The 18,222-nt window shown below is 38.1% G+C and overlaps 1 protein-coding gene across 15 annotated transcripts in view; it reads right to left on the bottom strand.

Annotated features, from left to right (window-relative positions):
• Positions 1 to 1,943: 1,943 nt before the first annotated feature.
• mecom (MDS1 and EVI1 complex locus) overlaps positions 1,944 to 18,222 on the bottom strand; it is a 176,024-nt gene continuing 159,745 nt past the window's right edge. For 6 of the 15 annotated variants that reach the window (XM_059514026.1, XM_059514013.1, XM_059514019.1 and 3 more), the window contains 10 exons: positions 15,066 to 16,467; positions 14,877 to 14,967; positions 13,415 to 13,441; positions 10,011 to 10,177; positions 8,915 to 8,992; positions 7,749 to 7,918; positions 7,443 to 7,587; positions 4,934 to 5,170; positions 4,677 to 4,848; positions 1,944 to 3,926 (listed from right to left, as the gene is read on the bottom strand). In XM_059514026.1, the coding sequence (XP_059370009.1) occupies positions 3,798 to 3,926; positions 4,677 to 4,848; positions 4,934 to 5,170; positions 7,443 to 7,587; positions 7,749 to 7,918; positions 8,915 to 8,992; positions 10,011 to 10,177; positions 13,415 to 13,441; positions 14,877 to 14,967; positions 15,066 to 16,467 (2,618 nt within the window). In that variant the 3' untranslated portion in view covers positions 1,944 to 3,797. The remainder of the gene's footprint in view (positions 3,927 to 4,676; positions 4,849 to 4,933; positions 5,171 to 7,442; positions 7,588 to 7,748; positions 7,919 to 8,914; positions 8,993 to 10,010; positions 10,178 to 13,414; positions 13,442 to 14,876; positions 14,968 to 15,065; positions 16,468 to 18,222) is intronic. The other 9 variants (XM_059514020.1, XM_059514012.1, XM_059514017.1 and 6 more) reach the window with 4 other exon arrangements.

Here is an 18,222-nt window from a genome sequence, read left to right as displayed (position 1 = left end):
ACACAAAAGAAGATATTTGTAAGAACAGTTAATACAAATGAAAGTCAGTGGGGTTCAAAACAACACTGGACCCTCTTGACTTTTATTTCTCACACACACACACCAACCACCATTTTCCAAAATATTACCTTTTGTGTTCTGCAGAAGAAAGAAAATCATAGAGGTTTGCAACAATACAATGGTGAGTAAATGTTGACAGAACTTTCATTTGTTTGGGTTGTAGTGACAGTGTTTTGTCTTTGCGCGGCAGTGTCGTCTAACCCTTGTAATGCGGACAGGGACAACAAAATCAAGTTTATGTTGAGTGAAAATGGCAGGAAACACAAAGAGGTCTTAACTAATTTTCCCACCCTGCCTCTCATCACACACAAAGCCTCGATCTCAGACAAGCAGTCATCACCCCTCTGTCCACAATGGCATCCACCCTCTACAAATCAGAGAGAGAGAGAGAGAGAGAGAGAGAGAAAGAGAATAAGAGGGTGAGGAAAGGACAGAAGGAGAAGAATAGATGGACTGGAAGAGAGAGTGATAAAAATGACATCCCTCTGAAAAAAAAAGACAATGGGGAATATGATTAGGAAAGGAGGTAGAATTATGAGGGTGAGAAAGAGAGATTCTGACCGGGTTGGCAGGAGAAGTTGGATCCCGTTTAAACAATGAGAGAGAGACATCAGTCGAATGTTGTTTCTCATTGAGAGTTTGAGCGATGAGCCAGGTCATCACATCTCTCCACCTCATCCATCATTTCCCTCAAACAAACGAGTGCAGCGTGCATTCTTGCCTCCCTCCTCTGCCTTTCAGCCGCTTTTCTCTCTCTCTCTCTCTCGCAGACTCTCTCTGGCTGTGGGACAGTGGATCTGTGTGAGAGCGATGACCGGGGATCAGACTCGCGCTGTGTCCGTCTGGCAGTGTGTGTGAACCAGATTTTTATGGGTCTCGGTGTGAAATAATACGAGTGGGTGTGTGAGAGAGCAGCTATCAAAAGAGTTTTATTCTGTCTTTAGAAATGTGTGTGTCTGCGGCACACTGAGTATCTGTGTGAGAACATCTTCTTTGCACCAGCATATTTTGGGCTCTAATACAGAGACATTATTATGGAAAAAGCACAATATATATAAAAATCAAGAAAAACAAAATACAAATGATATAAGAAAATTATGTATATATATATATATAAAATAAAAATAATAAAATACATTTAATTTTTTTAGATTGCATTACTGTAATAAACTTGTGATAGTATTTATTGCACCAACTAAATTTACTTAGCAGATTTTAGTGTAGCAATAAATGATTAAAATAAGCGGAATTTGAGACAATGAATGACAATGAATTATAATTATAGTCATATATTGTCAATTATTTTTATTTCAGCATAAAGAAGATTTAGTACAATAAATACTAATGTAAAATATACTTTAATATAACAATATTTAATATACTATTTAAATACTATAAATATATTTTTCACTGTCTTGAAAAAAAAAATCTTATTAAAGGAAAAAAAAAAAACATTGCACCTGCACAATATAATCATAATTATTGAAATAATGGGAATTTAAGAATTTGAATTATAATAATTATGGTTATATACTTGTGTGGACATATGTATATATGTATATATATATATACATATATATATACATGCATACATACATACATACATACATATATATATATATATATGCTAGACAACATTTGTCCTAAAATCAAAATGCGTTCTTGTCTTAGGAACATTTTGATGACTACATATATATATATATATATATATACTTAATACTTTTATAATGCAAGCAATATTAGTCCTTATTCTCTATATGCAAAAAACAATTTATATCTAAATAAATTTATATCTAAATATTTTCTTTTACTTTTGGGTTGGAATATGACCTTAAAATTTATTTTGTTAGAGTCACCTAAAACAAACAGAGACAGAGTCGATGTGAGAGTGCACAGTCCGCCAACATAGGAGTTTTTTTTTTTATTTCTCAGTAACTCCTCCCACAGTATTGAATTATAATGCAATACAGTTACATTGTAGAAAGCATTAAAACAGAAGTACCTCAACTCACTGATTACTTTTAAAAATGGGATTATAAACATCGACAAAAAAAACAAACAAAGTGAAATAGGAAAGATCCGGTCCTTCACCTCGTGAGGATAAACAAAATCTGGCATTTCTCCTAGGTTTGGCACAAGAAATCAACATGGACCCAAATGTCACACAAGCTTGCAGACAACCATAGAAAATGTCAGGTACAGCTTGGACCAATCATGCGTTTTATGAAGAAATAATATCAGCTGTTTTTATTCTTCTTTTCTTTTTTTTCCTCTATTTTCTCATTTTTTATATTTTACAGTTGAATCAATAAATTGTCATACAAAAAAACCTAAGTAATATCTATTTCATTTACCAGTTTTATTAGAAGTATAAGATGTGGTGATACATGTAATACTATCTGGCTTTCAGACATTTCTACAAACCCCAGAAGAGTCTCTTCCCCCAAAATTTTCAGTCAGAAATTCTTCATTTCAACATAAGGGGGCGCTTGAGAGCAGTGCTATTCAGTAAACAAACTACAGTTTGCAGAGAAATAAATACAACTTTCAAGATACACAGCAATAACATTGACGACATCAACCAAGAAATAAAAGAAAGACAAAAACAAAGCAACAAACGACAAGGGGAAAAAAATAAACACAAGGAACCCATGATTGTCTATAAATGAAAGACACAAGGATGGTGTAGCTAAAGTCTAGCATTCAGGCTATTTAGTGGTATCGTTGGCCAACTAACAGAAAAAGTTACCATGGAAATGACAAAATGCCCTTTACACGAATTCTACAGATTCAATTCTTAAACTAGTTTTTCTATTTCGAAAAAAAAATCTAGTATTTTTGCCAACCACTCTCTCAACGTAAAAAAAAAACTAACTAAAAAGAGCATGTTTTCGCACAAACTGCCAGGAAAGTGGGTTGACGGTAATGCAGTGCTTTAATTGGACAGAACTTGAAAATAGACACCGTCTTGCTCCTTACAACTGTTTTTTTTTTTTTTTTTTTTACAAGCAGCGTCAATGAGAGGTCTAAAGGTCACACCTTTTATGTGTATCTGTTAAGTTTTCAAATTTACAAACTCCTGGAGAATATCTTAAAAGAGAAACACTAACCCCACGACCCCTCACATAAGTTTGTAAACTTGTACGTTTCTGTACAAGACCTAAAAGAATGTTTGAAAAACACACGTTTGTTTTGCGTCTGTATTTGAGTTTATTTGTGTTTGCATGTGTGATGGCGGTAATTCTAAAGATATTTACAGGCCGGTAAGCGGTTGTGCCTGAATAGTCTGTGATCACATTCGTCTTGTGGAAGACTTTTATTTGTTACTCTTAGTAACCATCGGTTTTAGCGGACAAAACTCACGAACATGACACCGACGTTTCATTAGCAATCTCAAAAACTGTTCACCAGCTGCCACTGCTGTGCAAAACATTGGAACTTGACAATAAATACAATTATTATTATTATGTCTTACTACTATTGTCATCATCGTCTTCATCATCACCATCAAAATTTCTGACACTATTGTCATTCCTACTAATCAATAAGTCAATCAAACAGTCAGTCAATCATTTGTTGATGTATGCGGGACAGTGAGCTGCTATGCACAGGGTCTGGTTGTGTGTGTGGTGGAAGTGAATGAGGATTTGGGCACTTGTGCAGGCGTGAGTGTGGACCAGGGACTCTGGCGGTAGTCTAGCACAATGTTAAGATAGGTCACATGGTACATGGGTGTGTCATACGTGACTTAGAGACTGAATGGCGCTGGGTTCTGCAGCGCGGGCCAAGCTGTGCCACATCGGGGCATTATGGGTAGACGAATGGAGTGGATCCTTATCAGCTAAGGACAGCATCATAGCATATGCCTAAAAAAAAGAGAGATATACAGTTACAAATACACCAACTATATTCATGGAAATGTATTTTAGAAAAAAGTATTTTATAATATTAATTATGCTATTATTATTGTCATTGATAATTAATAATACAATTAATAAAACAATAAAATTGTATTCATGGAAAATGTATTATTTTTTTTATTAATAAGAACAATTTATTTACAAATAATGGCAGCAATAATAATAATAATAATAATAATAACAATAAAATAAAATAGTAATTCTATAAGTAAATTATTTAAAGGAAAATTTGATTCTTATTATTAATTAATAAAAAATTTATTATTGTTAATTAATTGCTACTAATTAATATTAATAATAACACCAAAATAAAATGTTAGTGATCAAATAAATTGTTTAGTATTTGTTTTTAAATATTAATTTAACATTTAATATATAAAAAAACATTAATAATGTTATTAATAATATCATTTAATAAGACAATTAATAAAATAATGTTAATTATAAAACACAAACTAACATGGACATTTTTATGTTATTATTTAAATTATTAAAATATTTTTATGCTGCTACTGCTACTACTACTAATTATTGTTGTTGTTTTTATTATTATTATTAACAACACTAAAATAAAAATATTAGTATTTCAATAAGTAATTTATTTTAAAATAATATTGTAAAAATTACGAAACAATTTCTGAACTTATATTATTTTGAAAAAGTAGTTTAGTTTTTTTGTGCCCTGTAAGGTTATACCTGTGATTTAGATTTCCTGTATAGTGGCTGCTTGATGCCCTCTTGCAGGTGGGTGGGGCCAAAGCTGGTGACATCATTGTCGCTGAGGTCTCCATCCTCCATACTAAAGTGACGGATGTGATCCAGCGTGGAGAAACTGCTGTGATCTTCATCGTCCTCTTCCTCATTAAACCTGCAAATGATGCAGAGATTATTTTTAGAAGATTCATTTACAGCCACAAAATAATTGCATATAAACAAGTTTTTTATCCGCATACCTTTGTGGCGAGGATTTGCTGTTCATCTCGAGATCATCTGGTCCCTCGAAATCGATGTCATCGTTTATGTCGTGATCCAGACTGCTGGGCACGCCATCCTCGCTGGGTTTCCTGGCACTGTCGCTATGCTCCGCCTCCTCTTCCTCTGCTCCGAGCTCCTCCCCCTCTTCTTCATTCAGGTCATGTGACCCCTTACCAGGCAGGGCTTTGTCGCCATCAAAATGACTGCCGTTCAGCCTACGAAGAACAAAGAGAATTGTTAGTAATGACATTATGCAGGCATGAATTTTTGATTGATACGCTGATCCTTGATTACAGAAAGAAAATCATTTAGCGCTGAAACCAAGTTCTGTTTGCCTCGAAAAAATAAACCATCTTAAAAAGCAGAACCACATGCCCACGCTTTCTAAATGAGAGGAAATACTGAGAGAAAGAAGGCGAGTGTGTTGGAGAAAGAGACTGTTTGTCATCAGTTATGAGGGCCCCTGGTTGGCAGAAATGAGCCGCCCATCGGCAGGGCACTTAAGACAGCAGGCCTCTACACTTCCTCTCACTTATTTTCAGCTCTCGCTCTCTCTCACTCAAACAGCTCACATCTCCTCTTTCCCCAGTTTATTTTCTTCTTTATCTCCAATTCATCTAATAGGCCAAATATTTAGCTGACAGCCCATTTGGTGAGTGGAGAGAAAGAGCTGCCAAAGCAGCCATTTCCCCACAGAGACCAGCTATCCAAACTCACACACACACACACACACACACACAAATATACGCCAGCCAAAGAAGTCATATTAAGGCTGATTCCCTCGTTTTGTCCCAATTCTACTATTTCCTCAACTTAAAATAGCAACTTCCTATCTGAAGTTTAAAAACAGACAGGGAAAATTACAAATACAGAGAGGATGAGAAAATCTATCTATCTATCTATCCATCCATCCATCCATCCATCCGTCTATCCATCCATCCGTCCGTCCATCCATCCATCCATGTTTTTATTGTATATCAACAATCTTCATGAGAAATCTGGGACAAAGTTGATCCCTAAGTGAAACATAACTTGAGAACTCCATTATGTCTTTGTGCAATAAAATGTTTCCTCCAGGTTTCATCTCTCACCTCCATCTATTTCATTTACATCTACATCTCCATTCTTCCCTCAGATTAGTGTAAAGTCACAGGGTTGACCGTATAAAGCCCTTTCCACATGTCTGATAATCCCCAAAACCACCTTCTCTCATCACTCCACACCCCGCTAAAACCGCGAGAGAGGGAACGAAAGAACGAAAGAAGCAGTGATGGCGTGATGATGAAAACAGATCGGCTAATTAGAGAGAGCTGTGGTAATTTGTGGAGGATAAAGTATCTATGAGGAGCAGTCACTCTGACAGGAAACATCCAGCGACCTCTGACCTCCTCTCCCACACCTACTTCCTGTTCACAAACACATGTTGGGACCAGATGTGGGACCCGCACAAACACACACATACACACAGGCGATTTTGTAATGACTCTAGGATCTTTTAAACAAAATAATTAAGAAATCAAAAAAACAAAAGCATGTACGATCTTTATCTGTCACACACACAGATGACCAGGTCAAACATTTAAACCGTCATCCAACCTGATGATCACTGCTGGGAAATGATCAGCGATAATTATCATATGCAGATGGCAAAATTCATGTATGCACACGCAACCAAAAGTCAACAGCGTTCTGCTCGCGCTCGCAATCGGCCAATCAGTAATCACGTCCTGCTGGAGACCTGCCCTAATCTTTGCTCTTTAAAACCGCAGGCGACAGACTAATGATTAACAACCATACAGAATATATGTACGCACACAGATACGTTCACATGTGTGCTTAATACACACTGCGATACCGGTCCGCTCCTTTCATGTGATGCTATAGACTCAGAGGTGAGGGTTAATGAACAAGGCATGAGAAGTGTTGTGTTCAGTAATGTTTGTGTATAATAACCTCCAATCTGCCTGAGGCAACTAGCGCCAACTGATGACTGACAGCCTAATGGACACTCCGCTTGCGTGTGAGTTTGCGTGTGTGCATGAGCCCACACATGACTGGGAGGAATGTGAATATCTCAAATTTTACATAGAAACTCAATCTGGGGACTTTGGACATGCATTGTTTTGACTGATTGACTGACTGACAGACAGACAGACAAAATAAAATAAATATGATTTTAGTGATTAAATTGTATTATTAAAAAAAAAAAAAAAAAAAAAATATATATATATATATATATATATATATATAATACAATTTAAATATAAAACTTTATAATTTGATAGAAGGACAGACAATTATGAGATGGACCGAGAACCCATGTGAAGATTTATTCAAACCTATTTGTATAAGCTCAAAGTTTGAACACTGCGTTAACCACTAAGCCAAGGCTCTGATGATGAGTGAGCTGTTTTACCCCCCAAAAGTTGGATTTTGTGTATGAACAGTGTATTTATTAGAGTAAATGAGGAAGAAGACGGTGTTTACCCTTCCTCGGAGTGTGACGGAGAAGTGGCGTTCCGTGTCGTGTTACTGATGAAGTTTCGTATTTCGTTAAAATAGGAGTCCTCCTTGTCCTCCAAGATGGCACTGCCACTGTCCAGCTCTGAACGGGGCGACGACATTGCTGTGCCTACACGTAAAAAACAACATATATTTGTATAATTTAGGTATATTAAATGTAAGTATCAAATAACTAACAGCTGCTAATAAGGTTATTTACAAATGCTGTTTTTAATGAATTGTATTTATTTTCTTATTTATTTATTTATTTTTATAGATGTGTATGGATACCTGATAAATTACCATTCTCGTGCTTTTTGAGGTGCCGGTCCAGGTTGGTTTGTTGCCCAAAGCAGCGGTCACAAAGATGGCATTTGAAGGGTTTCTCTTTGTTATGGATGTTACGGATGTGACGCTGAAGATTGGACGAAATACTGAACGAACGATCGCAGTACTTACATCTGCGGACACACAGACACAAATGAACATAATTAGACCATACAGAATTTACAATATACAGACATGAGAAATCAAACTCTCTCATGTTATCCATCTCGCACACACACATGCAGGGTCCTAAACACATGATTGAGTGGTCATGAACTCTGTGTCTCTAATCTTTGGCCAACTCAGTAACACTCAAACTCTCTCGTCCACATCCTCCCTCCGCTCTGAAAATGACTGCATGTGCCAAGTCTCTTCACGCAGAATTATCCGTATGATTACGTGATCATATCTTCCCCTCCACTGTAGAGTTGTGCGCTAAACTGCATCTCCCAGGAACCTGTTATCTCTCCCTCCCTCTCCATCTCTCCCCCTCCGTATGCAACAGAAAAAACTGAAAGTAAATTGCAGTTAAAGGCTGATCACCGGCTTGTTTAAAGCGCTGCCAGCACAAGGAGATTGAGGCTATCTGGAAAGTAACACAGCCCTGTACAAACCTCCCCTGTGGTCAGACGGACCACAAACGCAGTGTGTGCGCACGCCTTTTTTTGTGCAATATTTTAAAACTCCCCGAAAGAGTCTGAGCCCCAAACACAGGCCTAATTACCCAGCTGCCTTTGCTGGCCTGCAGCTGTATGCCACTCATCACCTCCATTATTCATACACACTTCCTTCAGTCTCCCTGTGTGTCTGTCCTATAACTGTGTATAACTGTGTAATATCAAATAAGGAAAAAAAACTGTATTTGCTTATATAATAGTTGCATTCAATTAAATACTTTTATAAATAATAATTTATGGAAACATTATGGACATGGGATTTACAAAATTGTGGTAAAAAACGAATGTTCGAAGTACATTTATTAATAATTTCTAATCACAATAAAGAATTCTTCTGAAAATGGTTTGTGCATTAATATGTAATTCAACTTATTTGCTACAATGCTGAGTATGTGAATAACTGATTACATCAAACACTATATATTAGTGTATATGTGTGTGAGAGAGTGTCACCTGTAAGGCTGCTCTCCTGTGTGTGTCCGTAGATGTCTTGTAAGGTTGGCAGAGCGTGGGAATATCTTGCCACAGTATCTATAAGGGAAGGAAACAGATCTCAAGGAACAATACTCAGCAATACACACACACATTTCCCAAAAACACCCTGCCACATTCCACATTCAGTGCTGTCATCACTCATTAAACATCAAACAAATGTTTACTTAAACTTCTTATTAATGAAACAACAAAAACAAACAAAAGTTATTTATAAATATTATTTATTAAACTTTAATTCATTTTAATTAAGGGTGTCACAGACAGTATACCAATATAGTTATTTCCAATAACTGTAATATTTATCAAATTAAATATTGACATTGTGTTAATACTACACAAAGTTAAAGATGAATTTGACTGATGGCATTGTATTTTTTTCCAGATATCACGATAACTGCGCTATCAAAGATTGTTTTGGCATTGATAATCCTGTAGCGAAAATCTGATATGACAGCTTTAATCATACATACTGAACCCATTGACTATAAACTGTTTACTATATGATTTTAGCTTGTTCTAATTTGTTTAAATTGTTTGATTAGTTGTTATAAAAAAATTTTTATTTACTTCATATATATTTTTAGATTCCTTTGTTTAGTTACTATGCAATTTGCGTAGGCTTGATGTATACATTTTTCATTTATTTTTGTTGTAGTTACTAAACAAATTGTCTAGTTTTGGTTGTTTACTAACAATTTTTTTATTTTGTTTTAGATTTTTTTTGTTTAGATACTTTACAATTTATTTAGTTTTGGTTGTATTCTTTTTTTTTAGGGTTATTTGTTTATATATCATGACATTTTCTTAGTTTTGTTTATTTACTTGCTATATATTGTTTTTAGATTTGATGCTATACAATTTTCTTAGTTTAGTTTTTTTAATTACTATATATATATATATATATATATATATATATATATATATATATATATATATATTTAAATTTGTTAGTTCAGTTCTTTTAAAATTGTTTTTTAAAAAGTAGATAAATCAAGTATTTTAAAAAAGATATGGTCTGTGCTAGAAGGAACTGAGTGTTCATTGGCATTGTTACCTGCAGGTGTAGCGCTCTTTGCCTTTGCGTAACAGTGTCTCAGGAAGGGTGGTGGGCGGAGCCCGGAAGTCGAACATGGAGGGAATGGAACGCATGATGTCACCACCGTCTGGCTTCAAAGAGCCAAAGGATTCCAGCTTTTCAGCCATGTTTTCAATCGCCGACATCTGCGAGAGATAGAGAAAGGTTTTATTACCTCGCTGTGAGGTCTTTAAGGACACACGTCCCAACTGTGTTACTCGCATTTATTGACGTGGAGTTGCATTCTACCACAGATGTGCGGGGCAAAACGCCGACCGTGAACTTTCACTCTCGGATAACAGTGTGAAATGCTTTCGCTGATCTGTAATGTCCAATTTTGGCGCACAAACTCAACTAACAATGCACATTATAAGATGGACCACACATGTGCACACACACAGAGATTCATGCGGATAAGAACCGCTGCCAATTTACTAATTAAGCCTAACAGTTGCTTTCATCAGAAATGGACACACTCTCAAAGGGGATAGAGCTACATGTGTGTGTCAGCCAGAGAATGAGAACAACATAAGGCCTGAGTGTGTGTGTATATGTATGTGTGTGTGTTTATGTGTGTGTGTGTGTGTGTGTGTGAGGCGTGCTGAAGAGCAGGAGTGATTCATGTCCTATGTTGGCCATAAAGCATTCAGTGCACAATATGAGCAGACAGCACATTCGTCAATATGAAAGATGTTGACATTACTGATCAAGGCTGAGACAGCAGTAATAATGATATCATAGGAAGGAGAAGGAGGGGACGGAGCTGAGGGAAGGAGGGCCGGGGGGTCCCTGTAGGCGAGCGGGCCTATCAACCGCAGCGCAACAGTGAGGGCTTTCAGAAAGCAGAGTGGATTTGCATTATTTCATGTGTGTATTGAATTTTCCCTTTTCTTGTTTCGGGTTTTGGTGACAAATCAGTCCTGATTCACAGTGAAGGACATACACGATACACACACACACACACACACACACACACACACACACACACACAGACATGCATACATAAACACACAAATAAATGTCTGTTTCCTTCTGCAGAAGATATTAGAGAAGTTTTAGGAAACAAAGACGGCACTGGAGAGTCAATGGGAACTTGTGCTAAATTCTCAACTGCACTACTTTCTGTATCCCAATCCAAATCAAAGATCTCAAAATAAACTCAAACATTTCCCATCTAAATCCTCCTAGACAATGTAATCTGTTTTCACAAATGGTTGTTGACATACAAGTAAACTGAATGTGGATGAGAATCTGAAAGTCTGATGAATTTTCCGAGATCTTTGACTTTATTCTGCAGATATTAGATGTTTTGCAGTGTTTTTCAAAGAAAAAAGAAAAAGAAAGAAAGAAGAGATCAATCTTTACATTCCAAGTATTATGTGAAAGGAGAGGACAAAGAAAGGGGCACTGAAAGAGAGAGAGAGAAAGATCGACACAAGATAATTCAGACGTTTGATGAGGAATGACAGCTGGGAGTTAAAGTTCACCATTGGAACGTCAGGCTCACATCCTATGAGAGGATGTGAAGTGTCAGAGCTGTTCGATTAGGGATACCCCAACTCTCTCTCCCAATCTCCATAAATCACAGACAGAGAGAAGGAGGGAGAGATGGACAGAGACAGAGAGAAGTGTTTCTAATCAACTGCTGTCATTTATCTAGATGATGTACTGTCTCTACTAATGCTAGGCTAACACTCTATTAGCATTTAAAACTCAACAAAACAGTAATTTTTCACTTATCTGCCTGACCGCTAAACCACAAGATCCATAAATCTTTTCAAAATGTTTATCTAGCTATCTCATTATCTAAATGAGAACACAAAATACTCTCTCTATACATACAGTCATATGTATCTTGTCATAAACTATATATATATATATATATATATATATATATATATATATATATATATATATCAATATCTCTACTGATTCTTCTGCACAATGAGATCAGACCAAATGGAGACTTCTGCTCACATTTCCTACTTCTATGATTTAGCTCCAGAGAAAAATACACCAGTAATTTCATGTGACTACAATATCTCAAACTGTCCTCGGATTTGCCAAAATAGCAAATCGTGCAATTAAAAGTCAGTTTTAATGAGGTCAAATTTTTCTCATCACATGCATCCAAGACCAACTGATTTGTACTATGCTATCAAAATTAGTTTTATAGCTCTGTGATCTTACTGCATGTCAACAATTGGCTCATTTGTGTCTATTTTTATTCCTTTATTTTAGGAGAAACATCAGAGAAAACGAAGTTACATGAATCATAACTCATTAAGTCTTCCGAGCTATAAAAGCGCAATAAAACATTCCTCCGGGTTAGAGGTTTTGTCCACAAAGTGTGTCTAGGTCAAAAATACACACACACACACACACACACACATATTTTATAGCCAGTTTGATTGGTACCTGGAAGTCTAAACATATTACCATAGATTGGTATCTCTATGATTGCTGTAACAATGAAATCCAAAGAAATCTGCGATCGGCAGCGATTTGACTTCCTGGATCGCTAAGTAGCCTTCACCCTCTCTGTGGTAGGGCAGCTGTTGAGTTGCCCATTCTCAATAGTGTGTGTCTGAGAGGGCCTTCATTAGCAAGAGCTTTTTCAATTGTTGATCTTATCAGGGTACCAGATGTCTTGGGTTGGAAACCCCCTTGTGCTATCACACACACACTCAGAGTGGGTCCCAGAGAGACTGTTACCCCTCCAGTGATGCGATGCCGTACGGGAGTGTCGCCACCCCAAATCAGAGTCGTGGTCTGTTACTCTCTCTGTGTAAATAATCACGCTCACTCACATTGAATGCATTATCAGGGATAGCCATCAGAAATAACAACTGTTCTGTCTGGTTAAGACACACATAGGCACACAAGAGTAGAGACATGCGTGCACCAAATGACACATGAAAAGACATTTTTTCAGTGTTTAACCAGAGAGCATTTCATTTGAAAGCTAGTTGTGTGTTTTTATATTATTTAGAGAACCAAATGTGCTGTTTTATGGCACTAAGATCCAAAAAAATTAATCAATCAGTTATCATGCATTGAACAGATCACACAAAAAGTGTAAAAGGGCGGCTGTTTACTGAATAAAACATGGATATTTGAATGGAAATGACTTTGGACCAGATTTAACTGTTTTAGGTGCGATTTGGTCCATGCATTTGTTTGTTTGGGTCATGCATTTCATCTAGCATGTCATGCTAATAGTGAACTGCATTATGGGTACATGTGTATTGCAGAAGTTGGGGTCTGTGTGTGTGAGTAGCATGGAAGTATTAAGCATGTGTTTGTGTGTTTGTTTGTGTGTGTTTGTGTGTGTGTGTGTGTGTGGTGAAAGCACATGAATGACTTGGTTTAGAGTAACTTACCCATGTTCTCTGATCAGGCATGCGAAACTGGGGGCAGGACAGAAGGGAAACAGCAAATCAAAATCAAGAATCAGACTGATCATGTGTGTTTATGCAGTGTGATGTTTATTTATGTATATTTAATACAATAAAATGTGAATATAATAAATATAACTAAATTAAATGAACTATTTTTTTTGTTTTTCCCTACAATCCACTTTATCTCCCAATGTCTGAATTGTTCTCCACTGTCCAGCATCGCACTGATACAGTAGATTTAAAACTGCATTTCCCATAATACATCTGTGCTGTTAATAGCATTCCTGGTGCTGATTAGAGAGTCCAGTAAGCATGGGTCAACAAAGTGGATGCTGATAGGTCACCTCGTTAGGCAGTGTGTCAGGGACATGTGGATATTATCTTGCGCAGACACAAAGCATACACAGGGAATAAATCAGGCCAATGAAACAGCCCATAAAAAACTGCCCTGAAACAGCCAATAAAACACTACACCAGTGAGTGTCTATAAGTGTGTTTCATGGTCTATATGTGTACCAGACATACGTGTATGGGTTTATATGAGAACTATGTATTATTTTTTTTTACAGAATACTGATAGTGAACACACAATGACAAAGCAGACAGGTTACTTAATACACACTAATGAGACACTCAGGCACAAAACCACACACTTACACTCTGACAAAATCACTCATTCCAGATGCACAAATCACATAAATCACAAAGATTTACAATAAACACACACACACACACACACACTTATTCAAAGTCTCCATCCAGGGATATGGGTCAGTGTCTGGCAGTTTAACTGGGTATCATATTGTGACATCATAATCAAAGACACCGACACAAAGACGTGTCACAAAACTCCCACCCTGTCTGAATCTCACATCTGGACCTGATTACTCAGTAAAAGAACCACATGGAGGAAGATGGGAGTCGCTATGCTAATGCTAAAACACTAGGGCCCTGTAAAGCTACTGCCAACATACTGTAGCTATTACATCAATACTAACATCATGAGGAGTTATTCCGTCAATAGTAGAAATTGCATTCAATGGGACAAGTAATGTTATGTCAGCATTTAAAAGTGCTTTGAATTTTGTTTATGTGCTGAGCTTATTTTGTAGCAGCTGTAAGCAGTTTCCTCACCAATAGTGGCACTAAACCAAATTAGTTTATTGCAAAAATAATCATGTTGTTGTGTAAGTCAAGTAAGATGTGTTACAATTCTGCACACCACCTTTTTGTACCAATGGTGGGAACTACAAAAGAAAGCTTTCAAACTGGTCGTGCAGTACTTTTATTTGCATTTCAGTCTGGAACAGCTTGCATGAACAATGACTGCAGAAGCATAGAAAGAGGTAATTCAAAGTAGGCTAATGATTTGTGCAGGACTGTAGGGACGAGGTGATAAAATTAAATGGAGTTAGCAGTGGGAAAATATTCTGATGAATCTCACCTGTGGGTGGAAGAGAAATCCAGGAGCCGGCCGCATATACTTGTCCTTGAGGACTTCGAAAGGATCGTTCATCTTTCTCTTCTCAACCCTGCTGATGTTAAACTTCTATCAGTTCTCATGGTAAGTTTAACAAAACTAAGTTTATTACATTAAGCATAGAGAGTAGGAAGGACATGTGATTGACAGTACCTGTAAATGGGATCCATGAAGAAAGGCGTAGGTCTTGCGTGTTGGAGGGATGGGTCGGCCTTGGGTGGTTCCGGTTCCACCCTCTCCTCACCAAAGACAGGGTTCTTTTTTAACTCCTCCCCTCTTACGCTCTTTCCTCGACTTCGTCCACCGAGACTCAGGTCCAGCGGTTGATCCTGATTGGTTGATTGTACATGTGAGGCTTCCGGTTTCAAAGGGGCGCAAGTAGTGGCAAGACGTTCTTCCTTCCGTTTTGTGGTGAGGTCAAAAGGTGATTCAGCGTTCCTGCCCTGAGGTTTTTTACCTTCAACCAGAGGGCTTTCTGGCTCCCTTTTGTGGCCTGGAGGTCTATGTTGCTCCCTTTCTGGGAAAGGATAGACTGATGGAGAGAAGGCAGGGAAAAAAGACAGAGGGAACATGGAAGGGTATGGCAATGCCCCAACTTTTTTATCTTGCAGGCCTGCAAGTCCAGTAGAACCAAAGTATTTCTCAGCAATGGAGGCAATTGCCTTGATCGAGTCATTTACGGCACCGGAAACAGCCGTTTGCTCATCCAAAGATGGCGGGAGGGGCCCCGGCACAGGGAAGTCTTTTCCGTTATTGGTGTTGCTACTACTACTAGAGCCGACAAGAGTTGGGCTTTGGGCATCTTTGAACCCACTTGACTTCCTTTTCAGTCCTTTCCCATTCTCCCGCACTCGCACCCGTTCCCGGTCGCTTTCAGCTTCGCTGTCCAACTCTGAATCTGAAGTGCTTTCCAGCTCACTCCCACTCGGAGTGCTGACGTCATCCAGATCGCTACTCTCTGACTGGTCGCTCATCTTCCCGCCGTGCCTTGGTTTGGAGACGGATCCTTCCCTTTGATGCACCATGCTCTCGCTCTCCCCGTTGAATGAATCCTTGCGTAAACTCTTCATGAGGTCATGTGACCCAGAGATAGGTGAAGACAGCAGTGGACTCTTTCGTAGTTCACCACTCGGAGGGCCGTTAATAGGTGACGTGGATGGGATTAGAGGGGGCCGGTGGTAAAGTCCTGATGGGAAAAGTCCTGGAAAACTGAATGGGAATGCCGGAGGGGCTGCTGGGAATGTCAGCCCACCATGGTGCCGGTTTGTCCCAAAATAGTCTGCTAAACCAGGACTCCCATGGCTCATTCCAGCCAGTGCGGATTTGTCCAGGCCAGGGGTGCCAGGTAGCGCCATGCCCTGGGCAAACAATCCTCCCGCAGCAGCAGCAAAATGGTTTTTACCCTCGCAGAAGCGCCGATGCTTGTTTAGGGATGACGTGGTGCTAAACATCTGGCCGCAGTCTTTGCACTTGATCTGAGTGCGACAGTCTGCGTGCATTCGCTTGTGGCGGCACAGATTGGAGAACTGCGTGTAAGATTTGTGGCAGACCTCACCTAGAGACAGTGAGACATGGACATAAGGCGTAAATGGATGGTCAGTTTAGGCATGCCATTTCTACATTCATTCACAAAACAAACAAAAATGCAGGATAAGCAAGGATGGCAGACAAAAGAATGCAATGTCAAACGCAGGTGCACACACACACATACACACAGACAAGGACATTACAATGGCTCTATTTTAAGCGTGAGAAGGAAACAGATTTGAATGAATCCTCTCCCGCAGGTCCGTTCCCATGGACCAAGCGACGTCTCTGTCTATCATACACACACACACACACACACACACAGACAACTCACATCATTACACACTGTTCAGTCGTCAAACAACATTCTTAAAACTCATGATGAATCCTAAACCCTTGCTGTCAATGTCACTGCACACACACTCCGTCCTCCTGGCAGTGTATACAGTTAAATCTCTGAAAGCGATAAAAGCACCCTATACATTACCAGTCTAACACCTCTAGTGTGAAACAGAGCCTTTTAACCACTCGCATTTCTCATCATAATCACATATCCTATTGCAAACGGGATGTTTTCAAAATTTATGGAATCTAGTGGGTGGTTTTGCTAATCCCTGTCGGATTGCATGAGGTGTGTGGTGTGGAATTAGAGGATGTTCTACAATGATGTGTGTTTATAGAGTCAGTCACTCAAACAGACTACTCAAGAGATGGGATGTAAATATTAGTGCAGAGTAAAAGTACGACTTAAAGACAGGCTAGAAAGGAATGATAGTCATTATTACTAATACTCATGTTGTTACAAACCTAAATGACTTTGGAATGATTCTGTGGAACACAAATAAGATATTCTGAAGACATTTTATTTTGTCAGTGGGGTTTAAATCAACACTGGACCCCACATTACTTTTATTGTATGTACACTGTATTTTTTACTTTTGCTTTAGAAACGCTTTCAGCTTTGGAACAACACAAGGATGAGTAAATGACAGAATTTTCTTCTGTTGAGCTATCACTTTAAGAGTTTGCAGTGGGTTTTTCTGTTCACACACACACACACACACACATACTGCTTGGATATCGTACATTCAGGAAGCACAGCAGACATACACACACATCGCTTATATAATTGTGAACAACTGGACACACTCGGATGAACAGGTGTGAAATTTGGGGCGTGTGTGAGGAAAGAACTGTGGGCACTTCAGAGTGCTGTGTTTTGTCAGGTCTTAATAAACTGTAAAGAAATATTATAAACACATTCCGCAGTGGTGAACAGCCAGTAGTAAAATGAATGTGTATGAGTGTTTGTTTAAAATGGAGATTTTCTCTTTTAGTTTAGAATAATTATCAATATTTTTGTCAATGTTTGTTTCAGTAATAAGTCCAGAATGAAGAATATGAACATGCAAACAAAGGCACGAGTGAGTTTATGGCTTTGTTTCAAAACCTTCTAAAGGATCATCCTAACTGAGATGTAACCTCATAAGTGACTAATTAAGAGTGCTGAAACTGATTACAATTTGATGGAATTATATTTTATCAACCCTTTTCAGTATTGAATTGAAATGTATGTTAACAAATGATAAAAGTAAGACTCAATAAGGCTCACTTGGTTACAGAGTGTATATTTTCTTGTGTATGCATCAAAGTGCATGTGTGTGGTGTAGTTTGGCGTGTGTGTGTTGTTGCGAGGTCATTAAGTGTTGTTAGCTGTGCTTGTTCAAATGCTGATTGCTGTAAATGGCTGTGTGTTAGTCTCTGTATGAGTCGGCCTGCATGT

This window comes from Carassius carassius, chromosome 28 (assembly GCF_963082965.1).
Source record: "Carassius carassius chromosome 28, fCarCar2.1, whole genome shotgun sequence".
In the NCBI taxonomy this organism is placed as follows: Eukaryota; Metazoa; Chordata; class Actinopteri; order Cypriniformes; family Cyprinidae; genus Carassius; species Carassius carassius.
Note: the sequence above shows the minus strand (reverse complement) of the source record. Positions and strands in the feature narration are given on the sequence as shown.